This window comes from Cricetulus griseus, chromosome 7 (genome assembly GCF_003668045.3).
Source record: "Cricetulus griseus strain 17A/GY chromosome 7, alternate assembly CriGri-PICRH-1.0, whole genome shotgun sequence".
Taxonomy (NCBI): Eukaryota; Metazoa; Chordata; class Mammalia; order Rodentia; family Cricetidae; genus Cricetulus; species Cricetulus griseus.
The window spans coordinates 73,931,432-73,949,744 of record NC_048600.1 but is presented as its reverse complement, the minus strand read 5'-3'; the positions used below and the strand labels follow the sequence as shown (position 1 = coordinate 73,949,744).

The 18,313-nt window shown below is 41.3% G+C and overlaps 1 protein-coding gene and 1 pseudogene across 4 annotated transcripts in view; both read left to right on the top strand.

Annotated features, from left to right (window-relative positions):
• The window catches only part of Cops3 (COP9 signalosome subunit 3), a 32,070-nt gene that overhangs the window by 9,641 nt on the left and 4,116 nt on the right, over positions 1-18,313 (top strand). For 2 of the 4 annotated variants that reach the window (XM_027427320.2, XM_035447840.1), the window contains 6 exons: positions 1,151-1,330; positions 3,629-3,769; positions 5,388-5,561; positions 8,907-8,993; positions 13,832-13,945; positions 15,138-15,218. In XM_027427320.2, the coding sequence (XP_027283121.1) occupies positions 1,151-1,330; positions 3,629-3,769; positions 5,388-5,561; positions 8,907-8,993; positions 13,832-13,945; positions 15,138-15,218 (777 nt within the window). Of the gene's footprint in view, positions 1-1,150; positions 1,331-3,628; positions 3,770-5,387; positions 5,562-8,906; positions 8,994-13,831; positions 13,946-15,137; positions 15,219-15,525; positions 15,847-18,121; positions 18,310-18,313 lie in introns of those variants that run through there. The other 2 variants (XM_027427322.2, XM_027427321.2) reach the window with 2 other exon arrangements.
• On the top strand, positions 2,584-2,732 carry LOC113836849 (annotated as a pseudogene).

Below are 18,313 nucleotides of genomic sequence, written 5' to 3'. Positions count from 1 at the left end.
TGCGCCACTAAAAGAAAAAGAAAAAGGAAAGCCCACAGATCCCAGTAATCTGTGTGGATTTCTATATATCTTGCTTTTTCCTATTTAATGCATCTTGAAGATGAATCTATGATCTCTGTTATGCTAGACTGCATTCTGTAATGTGTGTAGGTTTCATTGGAGCTACTGTGGAGTGTTTTGTGTTGTGGATACCTCTGACACATGTTCCTTTTTTTTTTTTTCAAAGTGCTTTTGGGATAGGAATAGCATATACCTAGTTTTTATTTGATTTGATTATTATTGGGTTTTTGTTTTGGTTTTTTTTTTTTTTTTGAGACAGTGTCTTTCTACATAAGCTCTAGTTGTCCTGGGATTCATTATGTAGACCAGGCTCGTCTCAAACTCGCAGAGATCTGCATGTGTCTGCCTCTAAATACTAGGATTAAAGGCATACGCAACAATACCTGATTGTATCTAATTTTTAGAAGTGGATTGCTCAGTGAATCTGCAGATAGCTCCACTGTTACCATTGTTTAGATATATTACTTTCCTTGTGTGCTTGTTTTTTGTATTTACACACTTGTGGTTTTTTGTTTTGTTTTTAGTTTTTCAAGGCAGGGTTTCTCTCTGTAGCTCTGGCTATCTTGGAGCTTGCTTTGTAGACCAGGCTGGCCTTGAACTCACTGAGATCCACCTGTCTCTGCCTCCCAAGTGCTGGTCTATTTTTGTTTCACTAGTCTGGTAAATTTAAAATGGACAAAGTTGTTCACTCATCCAGAAGCTCATGAGTGGTGAGTGGGTACCAACTGCATCTGTGGAATTCTAATTTTCAATTCATCTGTGGTTTATTCTACCTTAGTGTTAGTATATTTACTTTGTTGTTTTATTTTTGTCTTTTTTATTTTTTCTTTTCTTTTCTTTTTTGATGGAATCTTAACTCTAGCCCAGGCTGGCCTTGAATTTGCAGCAGTTCTGCTTCCACCTCCTAAGTGTGTGGAGGATTACAGGTGTGAGTTACCATGCCCTCGGGAAATGCTTTATTATTCTAGATGATTAAGAAAATGAAATAATGTGTTAATATTTATTTCATTAATCTTAAAATTTTGGAATCTGAATTTTCTAAACCTGCCATAGTAAAATTTAAAATTATTTAACACAAATTTCTTTATAGCTTTGTTTACTAGCGAAGTGCTTTAAACCTGCCCTTCCATATCTTGATGTGGATATGATGGATATCTGTAAAGAGAATGGAGCCTATGATGCAAAACACTTTCTGTGCTACTATTATTATGGAGGAATGATCTATACGGGGCTGAAGAACTTTGAAAGAGCACTCTACTTTTATGAGCAGGTAATCAGTTTTCTAAAGCCTGTTATGAGGTTCGGAACTCATGTGATCAAAACAATCTGATGAGTGTTACTGGCTCATACATACTAGGAGTGCTAAGGTCTAAAAAGACAAGCAGTAACAGTGTTAGCACAGATCCTAGGAATTTAGAACCTTTGTAACTGTGGAACTGTGGGCAGAGTTGCAGAATGACAGGCACTTTGGGAAAGTTTGGCAGTTTTAGATCGTACTCAGGATCTGAGGGCACAGCTTAGTGGAAGTGTGTCTGCCTTGCTCATAAGTTCCAAGTCCTGGGTTGAACCCTAACACCAAAAAACAAACATAAAAAAGATTACAATATTAAGCATGTAATCCAGCAGTTTCACTCTTAAGAATATATTAAAGAGAAATAAAAAACACTATCCACATAAAAACATGTAGAACCAAAAGGTAGGAACAACCCAAATGCTCATCAGCTGAAGAATCATTTAACCACATAAAGAAGGGAGGTGCTGGCCTCAGAATTGGAGCACTTGTTAAGATAAAGAAGACAGTCACAAAAGATCACATATTTATGATGCCTTTTATACAGTGTCCAGAGCAGACAAGTTCAGAGACAGAAAGTAGAGTATGGTTGCTTGAGGTTGTGGGAGAAAGTGAAAAATGGCTGTTTATGAATAGGAGTTTCTTTTTGAGAGATTGGGATGTTCTGAAATTAGATAATGGTATTGCTACCTAGTAAATGTAATGTAAGTGGACATTTCTGTCCCACTCACCATTTCCCAAATAACCACTCAGAGGCTTAGATTAATTACAAATGCTCGGTAGCTCAGGCTTATTATTAACTAGCTCTTACATTTAAATCAACCCATTTCTATTAATCTATGTATTGCCACATGGTTTGTGGCTTTTCCTGTCCTCTAGCATCCCCAGCTCCTGGCTTGAATCTCTCCCTTCTTTATCCCAGTCCTCAGTTTGATTGTCCCACCTAACTATCCTGTTCAGCTATAGGCCAAAACAGCTTTTTTATTAATCAGTGAGAGTAATCTATATTCTTAGTGTACAGAAGGATTATCCTATAGCAATATAATGAAAACCACTGAATTATATACTTTAAAGTGTAAATTTTGTACTCTGATTTATATATCAATAAAGCTGCCACAAGCCTCAAATGCTGACACATAGGCAGGAGCTTGGTAGGCACTTCCTGAGTTCCAGGCCAACCATGGGCTATATATATAACAAATGTCTATCTCAAAAACAAACAAAAGTGTTGTATACTTAACCTGGCAGGGGAGATATTATGATCAACATGGTGAGGCTTCTCCATTGTACTAGGGATCAGCTGACCTATGCTATTTTCCCAACTGCAGGAAACTCAGCGGCATAATTTGAGATAGCTGGGGAGTGTTCACACCCTCCCCTGTTTTAAAAAAAGACTTAAAATAATGGTAGTTAAGATACCTTCTCCACTATTGCTTAAGATTCTTTAGGGTATTGTTTACTACCTTAAATGCTATCGTAGAGCCTTCATCCAGTAAGTGATGGAGGAAGATGCAGAGATCCACAGCTAAGCACTAGGCCAAACTCCTGGAGTCCAATTCTAGGAGAGGAGATAATATCAGCAAAGGGTCAAGTCCGTGTTCGAGAAAGCCACAGAAATAGCTAACCAGAGCAAGTGGGAGCTCACTGACTCCAGACTGACCACTGGGGAACCTGCATAAGACTGAACTAGGCCCCCTGAATGTGGGTGACAGTTGGGGGCTTGGGCAATTTATGGGGCTACTGGCAGTAGAGCCAGTAATTAATCCCTAGTGCTTGAACTGGCTTTTTGAAGCCCATTCCCTATGGAGGGATTCCGTGCTCCTCCCACATGGGGCGGGAGGGGATCTTGGTCCTGCCCCAAATGATCTGACAAACTTTGATGATTCCCCATGAGAGACCTCACCCTCTCTGAGGAGTGGATAGGGTGGGGAGATGGTGGGGGGAGAGGGAACTGGGATTGGTATGTAAAATGATTGTTTTAAATATAAACATTAAAAAAAAAGAAAAACTGGCTCAGCAGGTACTTACTTAGCCTTTTGACTGGGGTCCTAGGAGCCCACATGGTGGGAAAAGAGCTACTCCCACAGATATGTCCTTTGACTCTAAATATTCACTGATGTATGTACATGAGTACACGCAGTAAACAAATAGATGTAATAAAAATGTCTATTTGGACATTATCTACTAATGGACATTTAAGTCTTGCCATTTAATACATGTGATCAGTTGCTGTTTCCTGCTACATCTCCTGACGCTACTCATTCTTCTCTTGCTCAGGCTATTACTACTCCTGCCATGGCTGTCAGCCACATCATGTTGGAATCCTATAAAAAGTATATTTTAGTGTCTTTGATATTACTTGGCAAAGTACAACAGCTGCCTAAATACACATCTCAGATTGTGGGTAGATTTATTAAGGTAAGTTTTAAAAATAAAATGGATTTTCTTACATTCTTTATTAATTTGTATGTAAAAATACTGTAACAATACAGTCTTGTAATTTTATAGTGACTTAGCTCTCCCAGTAACTTGAGATTATCAAATCTATATTCTCTGAGAAGAGTCCAGGAATGTGGTTCAGTCAGAATCTCTATCTCTGCTCCAGTCCATATATATCCTGCTTATCTTGTTAATACCAAAGTTTTCTCAGAAGCCTGTTTCCAGGCCTTGCTCTGTACCTATAGGTCTTTAAGCTCTTGTGGAGGGTGGATTTGTATGTTGTATTTCTTTATTACATTTTAGTCAAAATACTGAAAATGAGGTTCTCATTTGATTAGCTTTAACTTATTCAGATGTTGGGATGTCTACTTTAACTACTGTCCTCTTCCAGTGCTCCCTGACAGCCAAACTTTGGGACAAGGCTTAAAAAATAAAATAATGACTTTTTTGTTTTGTTTTTTTAAGTACATATAGAAAGAGGGCTGGAAAGATAGCTTAGTTGTTAAAGTGCTTTGCGTGAATTTGATTCCTAGAACCCATGTGAAAAGTTGAGCAAGGGAAAAACAAGTAGATCCTGGGGCTCATTAATCTTAGGCAAGTCCTAGGTCCTAGTGAGATATTTTGTGTCAAAAAACAAGTGGATGGCTCCTGAGACATTACAATTAAGATGGACTTCAGGCCTTCATTTGGACACATGCACGTGTGTGCACATGCACAAATACATACATGTGTGCTGGGGACATAGCTCAGGCTTAGCATGCTCAAAACCCTAGGTTCAATATCTAGCTCTACAAAAATAAAGAAATACTACATGCTCATGACCATTTATTTATTTATTTATTTATTTATTCTTCTGGTTTTTAGAGACAGGGTTTCTCTGTAGCTTTGGAGCCTGTCTTGGAACTTGCTCTGTAGACTAGGCTGGCTTTGAACTGGCAGAGATCTGCCTGCCTGCCTGCCTCTGCCTCCTGAGTGCTGGGATTAAAGGCCACCACCTCCGGGTGCCACCACCTCCCAGCTCTTTTGTTGTTGTTTGGTTTTTTTATTTTCTAGACACAGGGTTTCTCTGTATAGCCCTGGCTCTCCTGCTTTGTGGGAAAGTAGTGGGCGGGATCCTTTTAGGGCAGCCGTACTCAGAGCACCATGGAGAGCTACTGAGTTCCTCTAGTGGCCCCTGGGCAGACAGTAGACCTGCTGTAGGAGAAATGCCTTTCTTCATAGCTCAAGGGTTCTACTCATAAGCATTAGTAATGTACAGTAATGTGAATGGTGAGAACAACACCAGTCAGAGGTGTGTTTGAATCTGCCTGGTGATGGTGCTTGAGTTCTTCCACATTCTTGTGGCTCTGCCCAGTTCCTGAATTGAAATAGCAAATTGTCCCATTGCACCTGGCAGGGGATGTGGAGTGAGAGGCAGTTGGGAATAATGAAGATTTTTACCTTCATTTTTCTCATTTAACTTACAGTACAAAAAGTCAAAAAGTAGAACCACTGATAGAGAAATGATGTTTTAGATAAAATGGAACTTCATGGTAATATGAAAATATATATTACCAAAACATACTGCTGTAACTTTTTTCTCACCCTAAACCTTTAGCCTCTCAGCAATGCTTACCATGAGTTAGCACAAGTTTATTCAACCAATAACCCATCGGAGCTCCGGAACCTGGTGAACAAGCACAGTGAAACTTTCACTCGAGATAACAACATGGGCCTGGTGAAGCAGTGCCTGTCATCTCTCTATAAGAAGAACATCCAGAGGCTAACAAAGGTGAGGCAGGTGCTGCCCCTGAGTGCTGGCTTTGGCTGTCCTTGGACTTGGTTTCCTTTTCTTTCCTCTTTAGCACAGAGGAAGCAGGTACAGGATAAAGTGTGGCAGGGTTCTACACTAAGAGAGAATCTGTTGCAGCTGGGTTCTTAGAAAGAGTTTGATTGATACCTTTTGGTCTTTTCAGGGCTAGAGCAGGGTATTTGAGAAGAGGAGCAGGTGAAGAGGAAGAAAGGTAGGCGATACGGCTGCACTGGGAGGCAGAGAAGTAGCCCTGAAGGGGTCACCAGTTCAAAGTGGGGAATGGTGGGTGGCTAGCGATCGCTGGCCTTGAACTTCTCAGGCTATGCTGATCTCTGCTTAGACTTGAGGAGACTGTTACCATTTAGACCAGAGTTAGGTGAGCCACATTCGGTTAAGTTTTAGGATGTAAGGAACTTATTTATTTAGGCAGGATTTTGCTATGTTGCCCAAGTGGGCCTTAAACTCTTGGTCCTCCTGCCTTAGTCTTCAGAGTGCTGGAGTTACAGGTATGTGCTCCACATGCCGTGATCTTCATTTTTATGCTCAAGGTTTCTTATAATAAGAAATGCCTGCTGGGCCTAATGGTGTATGCATGTAGTCCTAGCTACTTGGAAAAGACTGATGAGGGAAGATTTCTTGAGGCTAGCCTGAGCAGCATAGCAAGACTCTGACTGGGGGGGTGGGGAGAAAGAAATATGCTCATTAAATGTTTGAACTGTGAAGGGAAGCATATAAGTTTAAATTCCCTGTTTAAAAGTGTATTCTGGAGAAATGGTTCAGTGATTAAGAACACTGGCTACTCTTCCAAAGGACCTGGGTTCATTTCTCAGCACCCACATGGCAGCTCACAACTGTCTAACTCCAATTTCAGGGGACCTGGCACCTTCACACTTGCAAGTAGGCAAAACAATGCATATAAAATAAAAATAAATTGTTTTTTAAATAATGTATGCTGCAAGTAATAGGAATATTACTAAGAGAAGCTTAAATAGCACTTGGCTTTGGGGTAAAGAGTCTGCTCACAGCCTGGCAGTGACAGCTGGTGAGATGATGGGATCCCATTCCCAAGTTCTGCTCACATCATCAGTAGCTGGTGGCAGGGAAAGTTGTAGGAGCAAAATCAGGCTGTAGCCAGGATGCCCAACAGCAGGAAGTGATTTGGGTGGATGCTTTTGGATGAAACCTAAAGAAGCAGTGTAAGGAATTGGGCAGGTGGGGGTAGACAGGTCACTGGGGACACAGGGTCTGGAGAAGAGGGAGTAAGGAGCTGTCACTGATTAGCAGGAGTTATCCCTCCCAATAGTCTATGCACTCTAGAAAGAATAGTGATAGCTTCCTGACTCAAAGAAATCAGCAGAGAATTGGTAAGAAGTTAATTTGTAAGATGAAAATGAAGAATTTGACTCAGAAAAGCAACTCAGAAAAGTTTAGAAACAAATGTAACCTGTCAATTAGACAAATCAACTTAAATCTAATATGGTTGGTTGTGATAGCACATGCCTGTGACCCCAGTGCTTGAAAGGCAGTGGTATGCAGATGTCTTGAGTTCAAGGCTAACCAGGACAACATAGTGAGGTCCTGTCTTAAACAAAGGAAAGAAAGAAATCAGTCTAATGTATGCAGGCATTGTTATGAAAATCATCAGCCACAGTTGAGCATTTTGAAATAGTTACCAGCTTGTACTTTTGAAGTAGCAATATAGCAAAATGTTTTCTAGTTAAGAGAGGATAATCTGGGCTAGGCGTTGGTGGTGCACACCTTTAATCCCAGTACTCGGGAGGCAGAGGCAGGCGGATCTCTGTGAATTTGAGACCAGCCTGGTCTACAAGAGCTAGTTCTGGGACAGCCTCCAAAGCCACAGAGAAACCCTGCCTCGAAAAACCAAAGAGACTGAGGGAGAGGATAATCTGGAACATGGAACAAAATAAGCACACAAACGAAAAATAAAAATTTTAAGAAAAAATAAATTGATCAAATAAGTAGGGTTTTAAAGTGGTGAGGCCAGAGCTAAGTAAGGCAAATGGTTCATAGCTCATTGTGTCCTGATCCTTCATGTGCCAGCTCATGGTGTAGGTCATCAAATAGTGAGTTCATGAGCACTCTTCGGGGTATCTAGAGGAGAGCCATTGTAAAGTGAGGTAGGCAGGGCAGTGTCTACCCAAAGGCAGATCTCTGGTGATAGCTTCACTTGGCATTAGGTCCTAATGCCAGAGTAATAGTAGCAGAAACGAGAAAGAGTTTCTAGTTAAATGAAGTCTCATTCTTAATAGAAAAATCAGAAAGAAGCTGTTCATAGAAGCCTCAGAAGATAGACCATGTGTGCATTAATGTTAGTGATGGAAACCCTGTCCCAAGGTGGCCAGGTATAGGAATTGTTGGATGGGAGTTTTATCTACCACACCCATTGTGGAGGGGTTACTTTTCTGTCAGTATCTGGACATTGGTTGGTTGGTTGGTTTTGTTTTTGAGACAGGGTCTCACTGTGTAGCCCTGTCTGGCCAGAACTTGCTAGTGAGACCAGGCTAATCTTGAACTCAAAGAGATCTACCTGTCTCATCCTCCATAGTGCTGGGATTAAAAGTGTGTTCAAACATGCCTGGCTGAACATTAGATCTTAGTTTCCACTCTGTGTGTTTGTGAAGACAGTTACTTGTAATAAGGAGCTTGTCAGTCTCTCCCCTTCTTTTCTTTTCTGAACCTCTTTCCATGGCAGCCTAGGCCTATATCGCAGATGCTGCAGTCACTCTCCCACTAGCTATGTCCAGTGGAAAATGCACTTAGGATAGTTTTACTTACTTTTTCCTAATGATGTTAGAATGAGCATTTTCCTATGATGAGTGTTCCTTTGATTTCCTTTTCCACATTTGCATAGCCCTAGATCTTACTCCTGCTTTCTGAGACTTGACTCTTTTCTTACTGTGAAAGTGCCACTCATGTATAGGGAATAACTGTTTCTCATTGCTCCTCCAGAGAATGACAGCTGAGACTACTGGTCTCATTAATTTCAAGTTATTTTAAAATTTTTTTATGTGTGTGTGTGTCTGTGTCTGTGTACATGTGTACGTACCTGTGCACATGGGTGGAGAGCATGTAGAGAATAACATGTGGGAACCAGTTGTCTCCTACCATTTGGTGGTAGGAACTGAACTCAGGTTGTCAGACTTGGCAGCAAGCACCTTTCCTCAGTGAGCCATCTCGTCAGCCCTCAAGTCATTTTCACAAAAAAAGAATTTCTTATGTAGCAATGGAAATACTATGGAATACATTCAGTACATACTTTTTCTTTTCATTTCTATGTGTGATTAATTTACTTCTGACTTCCAGACCTTTTTAACACTGTCATTACAAGATATGGCAAGTCGTGTGCAGTTATCTGGACCTCAGGAGGCAGAAAAATATGTTCTACACATGGTAAGTATGTTTTAAAAGTAGATTTTTGTTTTTATAAAAAAAAAGTGAGTGTCCATTATGGAAAAAAACAAGAGGTTTAAAAACAGTGAATATTCAAAATCAACTGCTGTTGACACTTTGCTGTATTTCCTTACAGTCAAATGTCTTAGTTATGGCTGCAATACTGCAGAGAAGTATATGAGACAGGTAACTTTATAAACAGAAAAGGATAATGTAGCTCACACTTGGGTCCAACTGAGATGGTCTCATTGGTCTGGTCTTTGGTGATGGTGGCACATCATGACAGGAATGTATGCCAGGAGCAAACCAGAAGATAAAGACTAGGGTTCCACAACTCCCTTCAAAGAGGTACACCCCCTAGGACTCTCCCACTAGGCCTTACTTCCTAATGTTTCTTCTCTCCAAGTAGTACCACCCTGTAGACAAAGTTTTCAGTCACAGTGAATCCTTGAGGAAACTCAGACAGTTAGATGTGCTTGTACGATATATACCATGGTTGTATCCAGTTTATATTCCTTATTTATTATTCCTTATTTATTATATTTAAGTCAATTGAAATATCCCTGAAATAGATACCCAATACATAAAGTAGTGCTATTATGCTGATCTGTGATAGGATCATTAGACTACAAGTATGTGTGCTGAAAAACCCTTAATATCAAGAAAGTCTTGCTAAAAAATCAGTAGCTGAACCAGTGTGCTCTGCCGTTGTTGACTTACATTCTAAGTCAAGTTCCATACTTCCTTGTGGGCAGTATCAGTCTGGCTGCACATGGAGTAGCACTAACAAAGTGCTAGGACCGACTTCTACACACTTGGCAACTAGCTTAAAGCATAAAGGTTTAGGGCTAGAGATATGGGTCAGTGGCTTATTGCTCTTCTAAAAGACCTGAGTTCAGTTCTCAGCACCCATGTCTGGCACCTCATAACTGCCTGTAATTCTGGCTAGCCTCTGAAGGCACCTGACACTCATGGCACACACTTACAGACATATACACATAAAACTTTTAAAAGAAAGACTTAGCAGCCCTGGGTGACAGGCTGGTAAGGTATAAAGCTCGAAACAAACACAACTAAACAAGCTGTTACAAGTTGGAACATCACTGAACTTTCTAGCTAGGGATAGGGCTGAAAGCTGCTGGTTGTATTCTGTCTCTTCATGGATATCTTCATCTTTTGAAAATGTGTGTAGTGGGGGCTGGAGCAATGGTTCAGTGGTTAAGAGCACTGGCTGTTCTTCCAGAGAACCCAAGTTCAATACCTAGCATCCACATGATTGCTCACAATGGTCTGGAACTCTAGTCTGAGGGGATCCAAAGTCCTCTTCCGGGGCACTGCATGCACGTGGTACACAGACATACATGCAGGCAAAACACCCACACAAAAAATAATAAATTTAAAAAGAAGCCGGGTGGTGGTGGTACACGCCTTTAATCCCAGCACTCGGGAGGCAGAGGCAGGCGGATCTCTGTGAGTTCGAGACCAGCCTGGTCTACAAGAGCTAGTTCCAGGACAGCCTCCAAAACCACAGGGAAACCCTGTCTCAAAAAAACAAAACAAACAAACAAACAAACAAACAAATAAATAAATAAATAGAGAGAAAATGTGTACAGTGAAATACTTACTTAGTGTACCTTCATACACATTACCTAGTAGAATGGTAGCTTAACACTGGGCTGAGCTCTGGGAGTCCACTTGCAGAGAGGGAGGGACTGTATGAGTAAGGGTGGGTCAAGATCTTGACGGGGAGCTCACAGACAGCTGACCTGAGCTAGTAGGACCTGCATGGAACCGATCTGCATTTGGTTGACAGTTGTGTAGCTTGGTCTGTTTGTGGGGCCCCTAGCAGTGGGATCAGGACCTGTTCCTGGCACATGAGCTGGTTTTTGGAACCTATTCCCTATGCTGGGATGCCTCACCCAGCTTGATGCAGGGGGAAGAGCTTGATCCTGCCTCAACTTAATATGCCATGCTTTGTTTACTCCCATGGGAGGTCTGCCCCGTTCTGAACAGAGGAGTAGATGGGGGGGGGGGGGTGTGTGGAAGATAGAACATGGGGATAGGGAACGGGAAGAGAAGAGAGACGGGGAAATTGGTTGGTATGTAAATAAAAAAAATTTTTAACTAAAAAAAAAAAGGTAGCTTTGTAAGAGCCATGCATGTAGATGTATTTGTAGTTTATCTATTTTCAGGCTGTAGTGTTACACTGTGCCCTTCCATTCCAGCTATGTGGCCATTTAAGTCATTTTCTATTCTGGTTACAAAAATGCTGTTGTGGTGAACCATGATCCAGGTATAATTTAAGTCTATCCCTTACAGGGCAAAGAATGGACATTTTAGGCAGCTTGGTTCTTTGCTCACACATGGGCCAAACATTAGTCACACGGAAAAGCTGGGCACAGTGGCTCTTGTTGTAATCCTAGCAGTCAGGAGCTTAAAGCAGCAAGATTCCTATGTGATCTAGCTATGGTGGGTTTCCTAGTGGGTAGTGGGTTGTAGGTCAGCCTGGCCTATAGAATTATACCTTGTTTCAAAACAAACATTGTGGAGCAATTTTTTGGGATCAAAATAGCCATCAGGACTTCTGTTTGCTACTGCTTTTCTAACTTTATGGTTAGGATGTGTTTGTGTGAGATAAGTCCCCAATCACTAGTGCAATTAAAATAGTAACAGACCTTGAAATTACTTTGAAATTAGCAGTAGTAGAAAAGATTGCAAGCCGGGCGTTGGTGGCGCACACCTTTAATCCCAGCACTCGGGAAGCAGAGGCAGGTGGATCTCTGTGAGTTGGAGGCCAGCCTGGTCTCCAGAGCGAGTGCCAGGATAAGCTCCAAAGCTACACAGAGAAACCCAGTCTCGAAAAACCAAAAAAGAAAAAAAAAAAAAAAAGAAAAGGTTGCAGAAAAGGCAGAACATAATTTCTACTGATGAAACAAAAGCGTGTGTAGCCTCATGTTTGAATGTAGAAGTAATAGAAATCATGTCTCAGTAAGCACTTGGGAGGCAGGGGCAGGCTGGTCCTGTGAATTTAAGACCAGCCTGATCTACATAGTGAGTTCCAGGCCAGCAACACTGTATAGTGAGACCCTGTCTCAAACAACAATAAAAATAAGAAGAAAAAGAAATTATGTGACTACGAAACTGTTTAAAGATGCAAGGGCAGAGCTGGGCACAGTGGTACACACTGGTCATCTCAGTACTTGGGGAACACTGAGACAGGAGGATCTCTAGTTCCAAGCCAGCCTGGACTACATATATAGTAAGATTCAGTCTCAAACACAAATCAACCACAGAAAAGAAAAAAAACAAGCTGGGACTGGAGCTCAGTGCTATAGTACCACCTGCCATGTGTGAAGCCTAGGGTTTAATCTTCAGCCCCTCATAATGGAAAAAGAATGATGGTGCCTTAAACATTAAATAAACTGAGACAAAAAAGAATGTATAGGATATGTTGCTATTATAGAAACTGTCTAATCTGAGCTGATCATGGTGTTGCACATGTGTAATCCCAGCACATGAAAAATCAGGAGTTCAAACTCGTCCTTAGCTTCATAGAGTATGAGGCCATCTTGGGCTACATGAGATCCTGTCTCAAAAAAAAAAAAAAAAAAAAAAAAAAAAAAAAAAAAAAAGATCTGGTACGGGCACTTTCATAGAGAAAAAGCAGGTTAGTAATTGCCAGGCCAAGAGGACGAAGGATAGGGAATGGCTTCTGGTGGGTGAAGGTCTTGAGACAGTTTAAGATGTTTAAGAACTAAGTAGAGGTGGTGACTGAAACCAGTTAAATCCCACTGAATTGTTGACTTTAAAATGGTTAATTAAGGGGCTGGAGAGATGGCTCAGTGGTTAAGAATATAATGACTGCTCTTAAAGAGGGACCCTACGTAGTGGCTCACAACTTTCTATAAATTCAGTTCCAAGGAATTAGAGGCACTCTTCTGGCCTCTGCTGGTGCTTGTACTCATTCAGTGCCATAAATAATAAAATAATTATTATATACATATAAATAATAAGATGTTTAAAACATAATGATAATAATAGTTAATTAAGCCAGCATGATGATGGTGGCATGTCCTATAATTCCAACACTTGAGATGTGGGGCCAAAAGGATCTCAAACTAAAGACAGCCTGGACTACAAGACTCTATCTTGAAGAAAATCAAATAAATAAATAAATAAATAAATAAACAAACAAACATGGGAGTGGTAGGCATACCTTCAATCCTAGCATTAATATAGGCATGTAGACCACTGTGAGAGGTTGTCCAGGTCTGCATAATGAAGTCCAAGCCAACCAGGGTTATATAGTGAGGCCCTATCTCAATAAAGAAAGAGAGTGAGAGGGGAAGAGAGAGACAGAAATATGGAAGTAGGTAAAACAACAGTGGGGGAGATTGTGTGTAATTGTGTCAGCTTTGATCCACTTGGCATCTATCTATAATGATACCTAGTATGTAGCACTTAGTAAACACTGAATAAATAGATAATACTTAAAATACTTGTGCAATTGAGCTGGAGGGATGGCTCAGAGGTTAAGAGGACTTGCTCTTCAAAAGGATATAGGTTTGAGTCCTAGCACTCACATGGTGGCTCACAGCCATCTGTAGCTAGTTCTAGGAGTTACTCTCTACAGACAAAATATCCATAATTTTTTTAAGTAGCTAGGTCTGCGATCCTTGATCCCAGTGTCTGAGACAGAAGATCATAAGTTTGAGGTGTGTCTGGATGACACAGCAAGACTTAGCATTGCTTTTAGAACTTTGATTATATCATTTGACTGTATATTCTGTGTTCATGCCTAAATTTTATGGTTTCCTTCTTTTTCCTTCTTTTTGTAGATAGAAGATGGAGAAATTTTTGCAAGTATTAATCAGAAGGATGGTATGGTCAGTTTCCATGATAATCCTGAAAAATACAATAACCCAGCCATGCTTCATAACATTGATCAAGAGGTAAGCACGTTGCTTGGTTTGGGCATCTTTGACAGTGATTGAGCTGTGTGTTGGAAATGCTCCTGGGCTCTAGGATAGTCTTTTATAGGCAGTTCCTAGCCTGTGGACACAGTTCCTACAATGTTAATTTCAAACGTGACTGCTAGAAACTCTTGTAGATTGATTGAATAAGTATACTAAATGGCAGGTTAGATTTCCCAAATAGATTACCAAAACCTACTTTTAACTCAAGAAACATTGAAGTGATCTGGTGTTTAGCCTGTACCCGACTGCCAGTGTGTGGACTTGTTTATGTGGGAGGCCAGACGGCATCTCCCATGTCAGCTGCAGCAATATCCTGGGCATCTGGAGGAGGGCTGCCGGGTCAGCAACATGATCCATGGCTGTGGGCTGCCTTATGTGTGGGGCCTGCTGCTCTTGAGGGTTGCTTTAGGAATGAGTTGGTTCATCTGGACAGTGTTTCTTACCTTGGAGGAAGGAAATGAGTGAAGTCATGCTACATAAATTAAAAGCTGGCTCTGAGTAGCTGCCTGCTCCTTAATCCTGGTGCTTAGGAGACAGATGATTGTGAGTCTGAGGCCAACCTGAACTACCTAGCAATACTGTCCAAAAATACCAGAACCAACAACAAAATTCCCAGGATAGGGCTAGAGAGATGGCTCCAAGGTTAAGAAACACTGCTTATCCTGAGGACCTGGGTTTGTTTTCCAGCACCCATAAGGCAGCTCACTCCCATCTGTGGCCCCAGTTCTAGGGGATCTAATGCTGTCTTTTAACCTCTTCAGGTACTGTACACACATGGTTCACTTGGTATACTTAAGTATTCATACATGTAAAAAAAAATCTAGGAATCCTAAAAAATAACACAATAGAAAGTAGAACTTTATTACTCTTTTATAATTTGTGGATATCAAAATGTCGCCTAAAATGTTACCTTATTTTGGAACTAACAGGATGGCTCAGTAGGTAAAGGCATGCGCCACCAAGCCTGACCACTTGAGTTCAGTTCCTGGGACCTATGTGGTTGAAGGAGAGAGCCTGACATCTACAGGTTCTCCTCTGACCTCCACATAAGTACCATGTCACATGTGCCTATGCTTACATGTGTGCACAAATACGAAAACACACTAAATAGTGTGTGTGTGACTAACCAAAGCCCCTTGCTAACCATGGTTATATGGTTCTTGCACAGATGCTAAAGTGCATAGAGCTGGATGAGCGGCTGAAGGCCATGGACCAGGAGATCACAGTGAATCCCCAGTTCGTTCAAAAGGTAAACAAGGTTCTCAGGGTGGAGGAGGAGGGATATTACTGCAGTAAGCACAAGAATTTGGTTTCATTTGTTAAACAGTTGCTCACTGTTGTTAAAAATCAGTGACCCATAAATTCACAGAGATGCTTGTTAAGATGTGTCAGGAACTGCCTGTGAGTGTGGCTAGGGAAGGCCCAGGTTGCCTGGTGTTAGTCCAGGGTTGGCTTTTCTGAAGGAGAGACAGGCTGAGTAGCTGGCAGGCCTGCTTTCTCAAGAGTCCTCTGACAGAGTCGATCACAAGCACACCACTTTGCCTTCCCCTTCACAGAGTATGGGCTCACAAGAAGATGATTCAGGAAACAAGCCCTCCAGTTACTCTTGAAACTAACGCCCATCCTGAGTTAACAGAATTGTCACCTTGGCCTGGTGAGTGTGAAGAGGGCAGCAGGAAGTGCCATGCCAGTCCCATGCCGGTTCCACCTGGACATTCAGAAATTCAGTTTTAACATCTTCAGTCCTATTGCTTTCAGAAAACCAGTCTCTGCAAAGAAAGAAAAAAATCAAACTTTAGAGTCTGATGTGGATTTATTTATCCTCAGATTATTGTTATTATTGCATTAAAGTTACCTTTTTGTTTTAATCCCTTGAATGTTAGTGTGTGCTCTCTATCAATTTTCCCCCTTTGTAAAGGGGTTTTGGTTTTGGTTTTGCTTTTTTAAGTCAGGTTTCTCAGTGTAACCTTGGCTGTCCCAGAACTTGCTCTGTATACCAGGCTGACCTCAAACTCAGAGGTCGGCCTGCCTCTGCCTCCTGAGTGCTAGGATTAAAGATGTGCACCACCAATATGCAGCTATTGCAAAGGTTTTAATGATACATTCATTGTGAATAGAAATAATTCGCTGGGAGAGTGAGATCTACACTAGAAAATTAGAATTTCCTGTGTTTTGGTGTCAGTGGGTTGGAAACTCTGAGATGCTGTTGGCTCTTGAGCACTTCCTACCCCTGGTGTGCAATCTTCTTGCCATCTTGAGGCTTTTTTCCTTTTCTAATTTTCTTTTTAAATTATATTTTATTTTGTGTGTGTGTGTACTTGGGAGACTTATTCTTCTTCTACCTTGTGGGTTCTGGAGAATGAACTCAAGATTGTCAGGATTGGCATTCAGTGCCTTTACCCAAGGAGCCATTTAAATATCCCCTTTTCTTCTTGAAACATCTTCAGGTACTCTGCAGAGATTTTTGGACTTTGTTCCTAGTCCCATTGCACCTTGGCCAGAAGTCACTGACCGGTGGTGGAGAGTGTTGGCGAACTGTGGTCATATGAAAACACAGTAAATTTGGTATTTAAAGGGCCAGGAGTATAGCTTAGTAAGAGCAAGCATAAAGACATAAGCTTAAATCCTCATCATCCATGTAAAAAGCTGGACATCACTATGTGTTGTTATAACTATAGCAAACACTGGTGGTTCCCAGGAGCTCACTGACCAACCAGCCCGGCCAAAGTGGTAAACTTTGGTTCAGTAAAAGTCCTCAAGAAAGTGAGGTAGAGAGCAATAGAGAAGACACTCAAGGTCTTCCCTGAGCCTCCACATGCATGTGCCCACCTGCATGCAACACACAAATTTTAGAAACAGGTTCTCAGACTGGTGATGGCTCAGCATATAGTACTCATAGACTGACAACTTGAGTTTAGTTACTTCAGTTCAATCCACACATAAAAGTGGAAAGAACCAATTGCAGAGTCATCTTCTACCTCCACATGAGCACCGTGGCAGGTACATGCCTACACATGCCATACAATAATACATTCTTTAAAATACACACTATATTGGTTTATAAATGTTCTTTTCGATTTGTACAAGGGTAATACTATTAAATATCATTATATAGGTTTGATTATAGAAACAGTATCTAATGAAAAAGTACAGTAATTTTTCTGTGGGTTATGGTGTAGTTCATTGCTAGAATATTCACCTAGCATTCTCAAAGTCCTGGGTTCCATCCCTAACATTAAATATACAAATTATTTTTCTTTAAAAATACCTAGCAGGCCATTGAGCTGGCTCAGGTCAAAAGGTACTTCAAGATAAGCCCAGTGAGTTCAAACTATAGGATCCACATAGTGGAAGGAGAAAAAGGACTCCTGTAGCTTGTCCTCTGTTGTCCCCCATGCACATCATATCAGCCACCCCCACCCCATGTCATAATTTTTCTCACTAGCATGGTTTTTGACACAAGGCCTCATTATGTACCCTGGCTGGCCAGGAAATACCATGGAGACCATGCTGGCCTTGCCTTGACCTCACAGTCATCTGCTTGCTTCTGCCTCCTACATTCAAGGATTAAAGGCATGCACCACCATGCCTGGCTCATTGATATTTTTTCCAGTTTTTTTGTTTTGTTTTGTTTTTTCAAGACAGGGTTTCTCTGTGTAGCTTTGGAGCCTGTCTTGGCACTCACTCTGTAGACCAGGCTGGTCTCAAACTCACAGAGATCCACCTGCCTCTGCCTCCCAAGTGCTGGGATTAAAGGCGTGCACCACCTCTGCCTGGACCCAAATGTTTTAAGATGTATGACAAATGACATCTTTGTTATTTATTTATTCATTTACTTACTTTTAGTCATGGGGATGGAACCCTAGGTTTGCTAAAAGCTAGGCAAGAACGCTAGCACTAAGCTGTTCTCCAGTCTACATTTTCATTAGTTAAAAACTTCAGGGCCAGTGAAAAAGCTCAGCAGGTAAAGGCATTTGCCACCAAGCCTCATTACCTGAGTTCAGTTCCTCTAACCTACATGGAAGAAGGAAAGAACTGACACCCATATGTTGTCTTGACCTGCACATGCATGCTTTGATGCTGTGTCACACAAGTACATACACAGGGTAAATAAACGTGGGTTTGTTTTGTTTGTTTTGTTTTGTTTTTAAGGAAACCCTTGAACTGGTGGGAAGCCTCAGTGTGTAAAGGTACCAAGCCTGAGAACCTGAGTTCAAGCTCAGAACCCACATGGTGGAAGGAGAGGACGTGTTCACTGACTGCCACAGTTGCACAGTAGCATTCTTGTACATCGTACACATAAGTGTAAAAAAATGTTTTTAATGAAACTCTTAAACCTTCCAA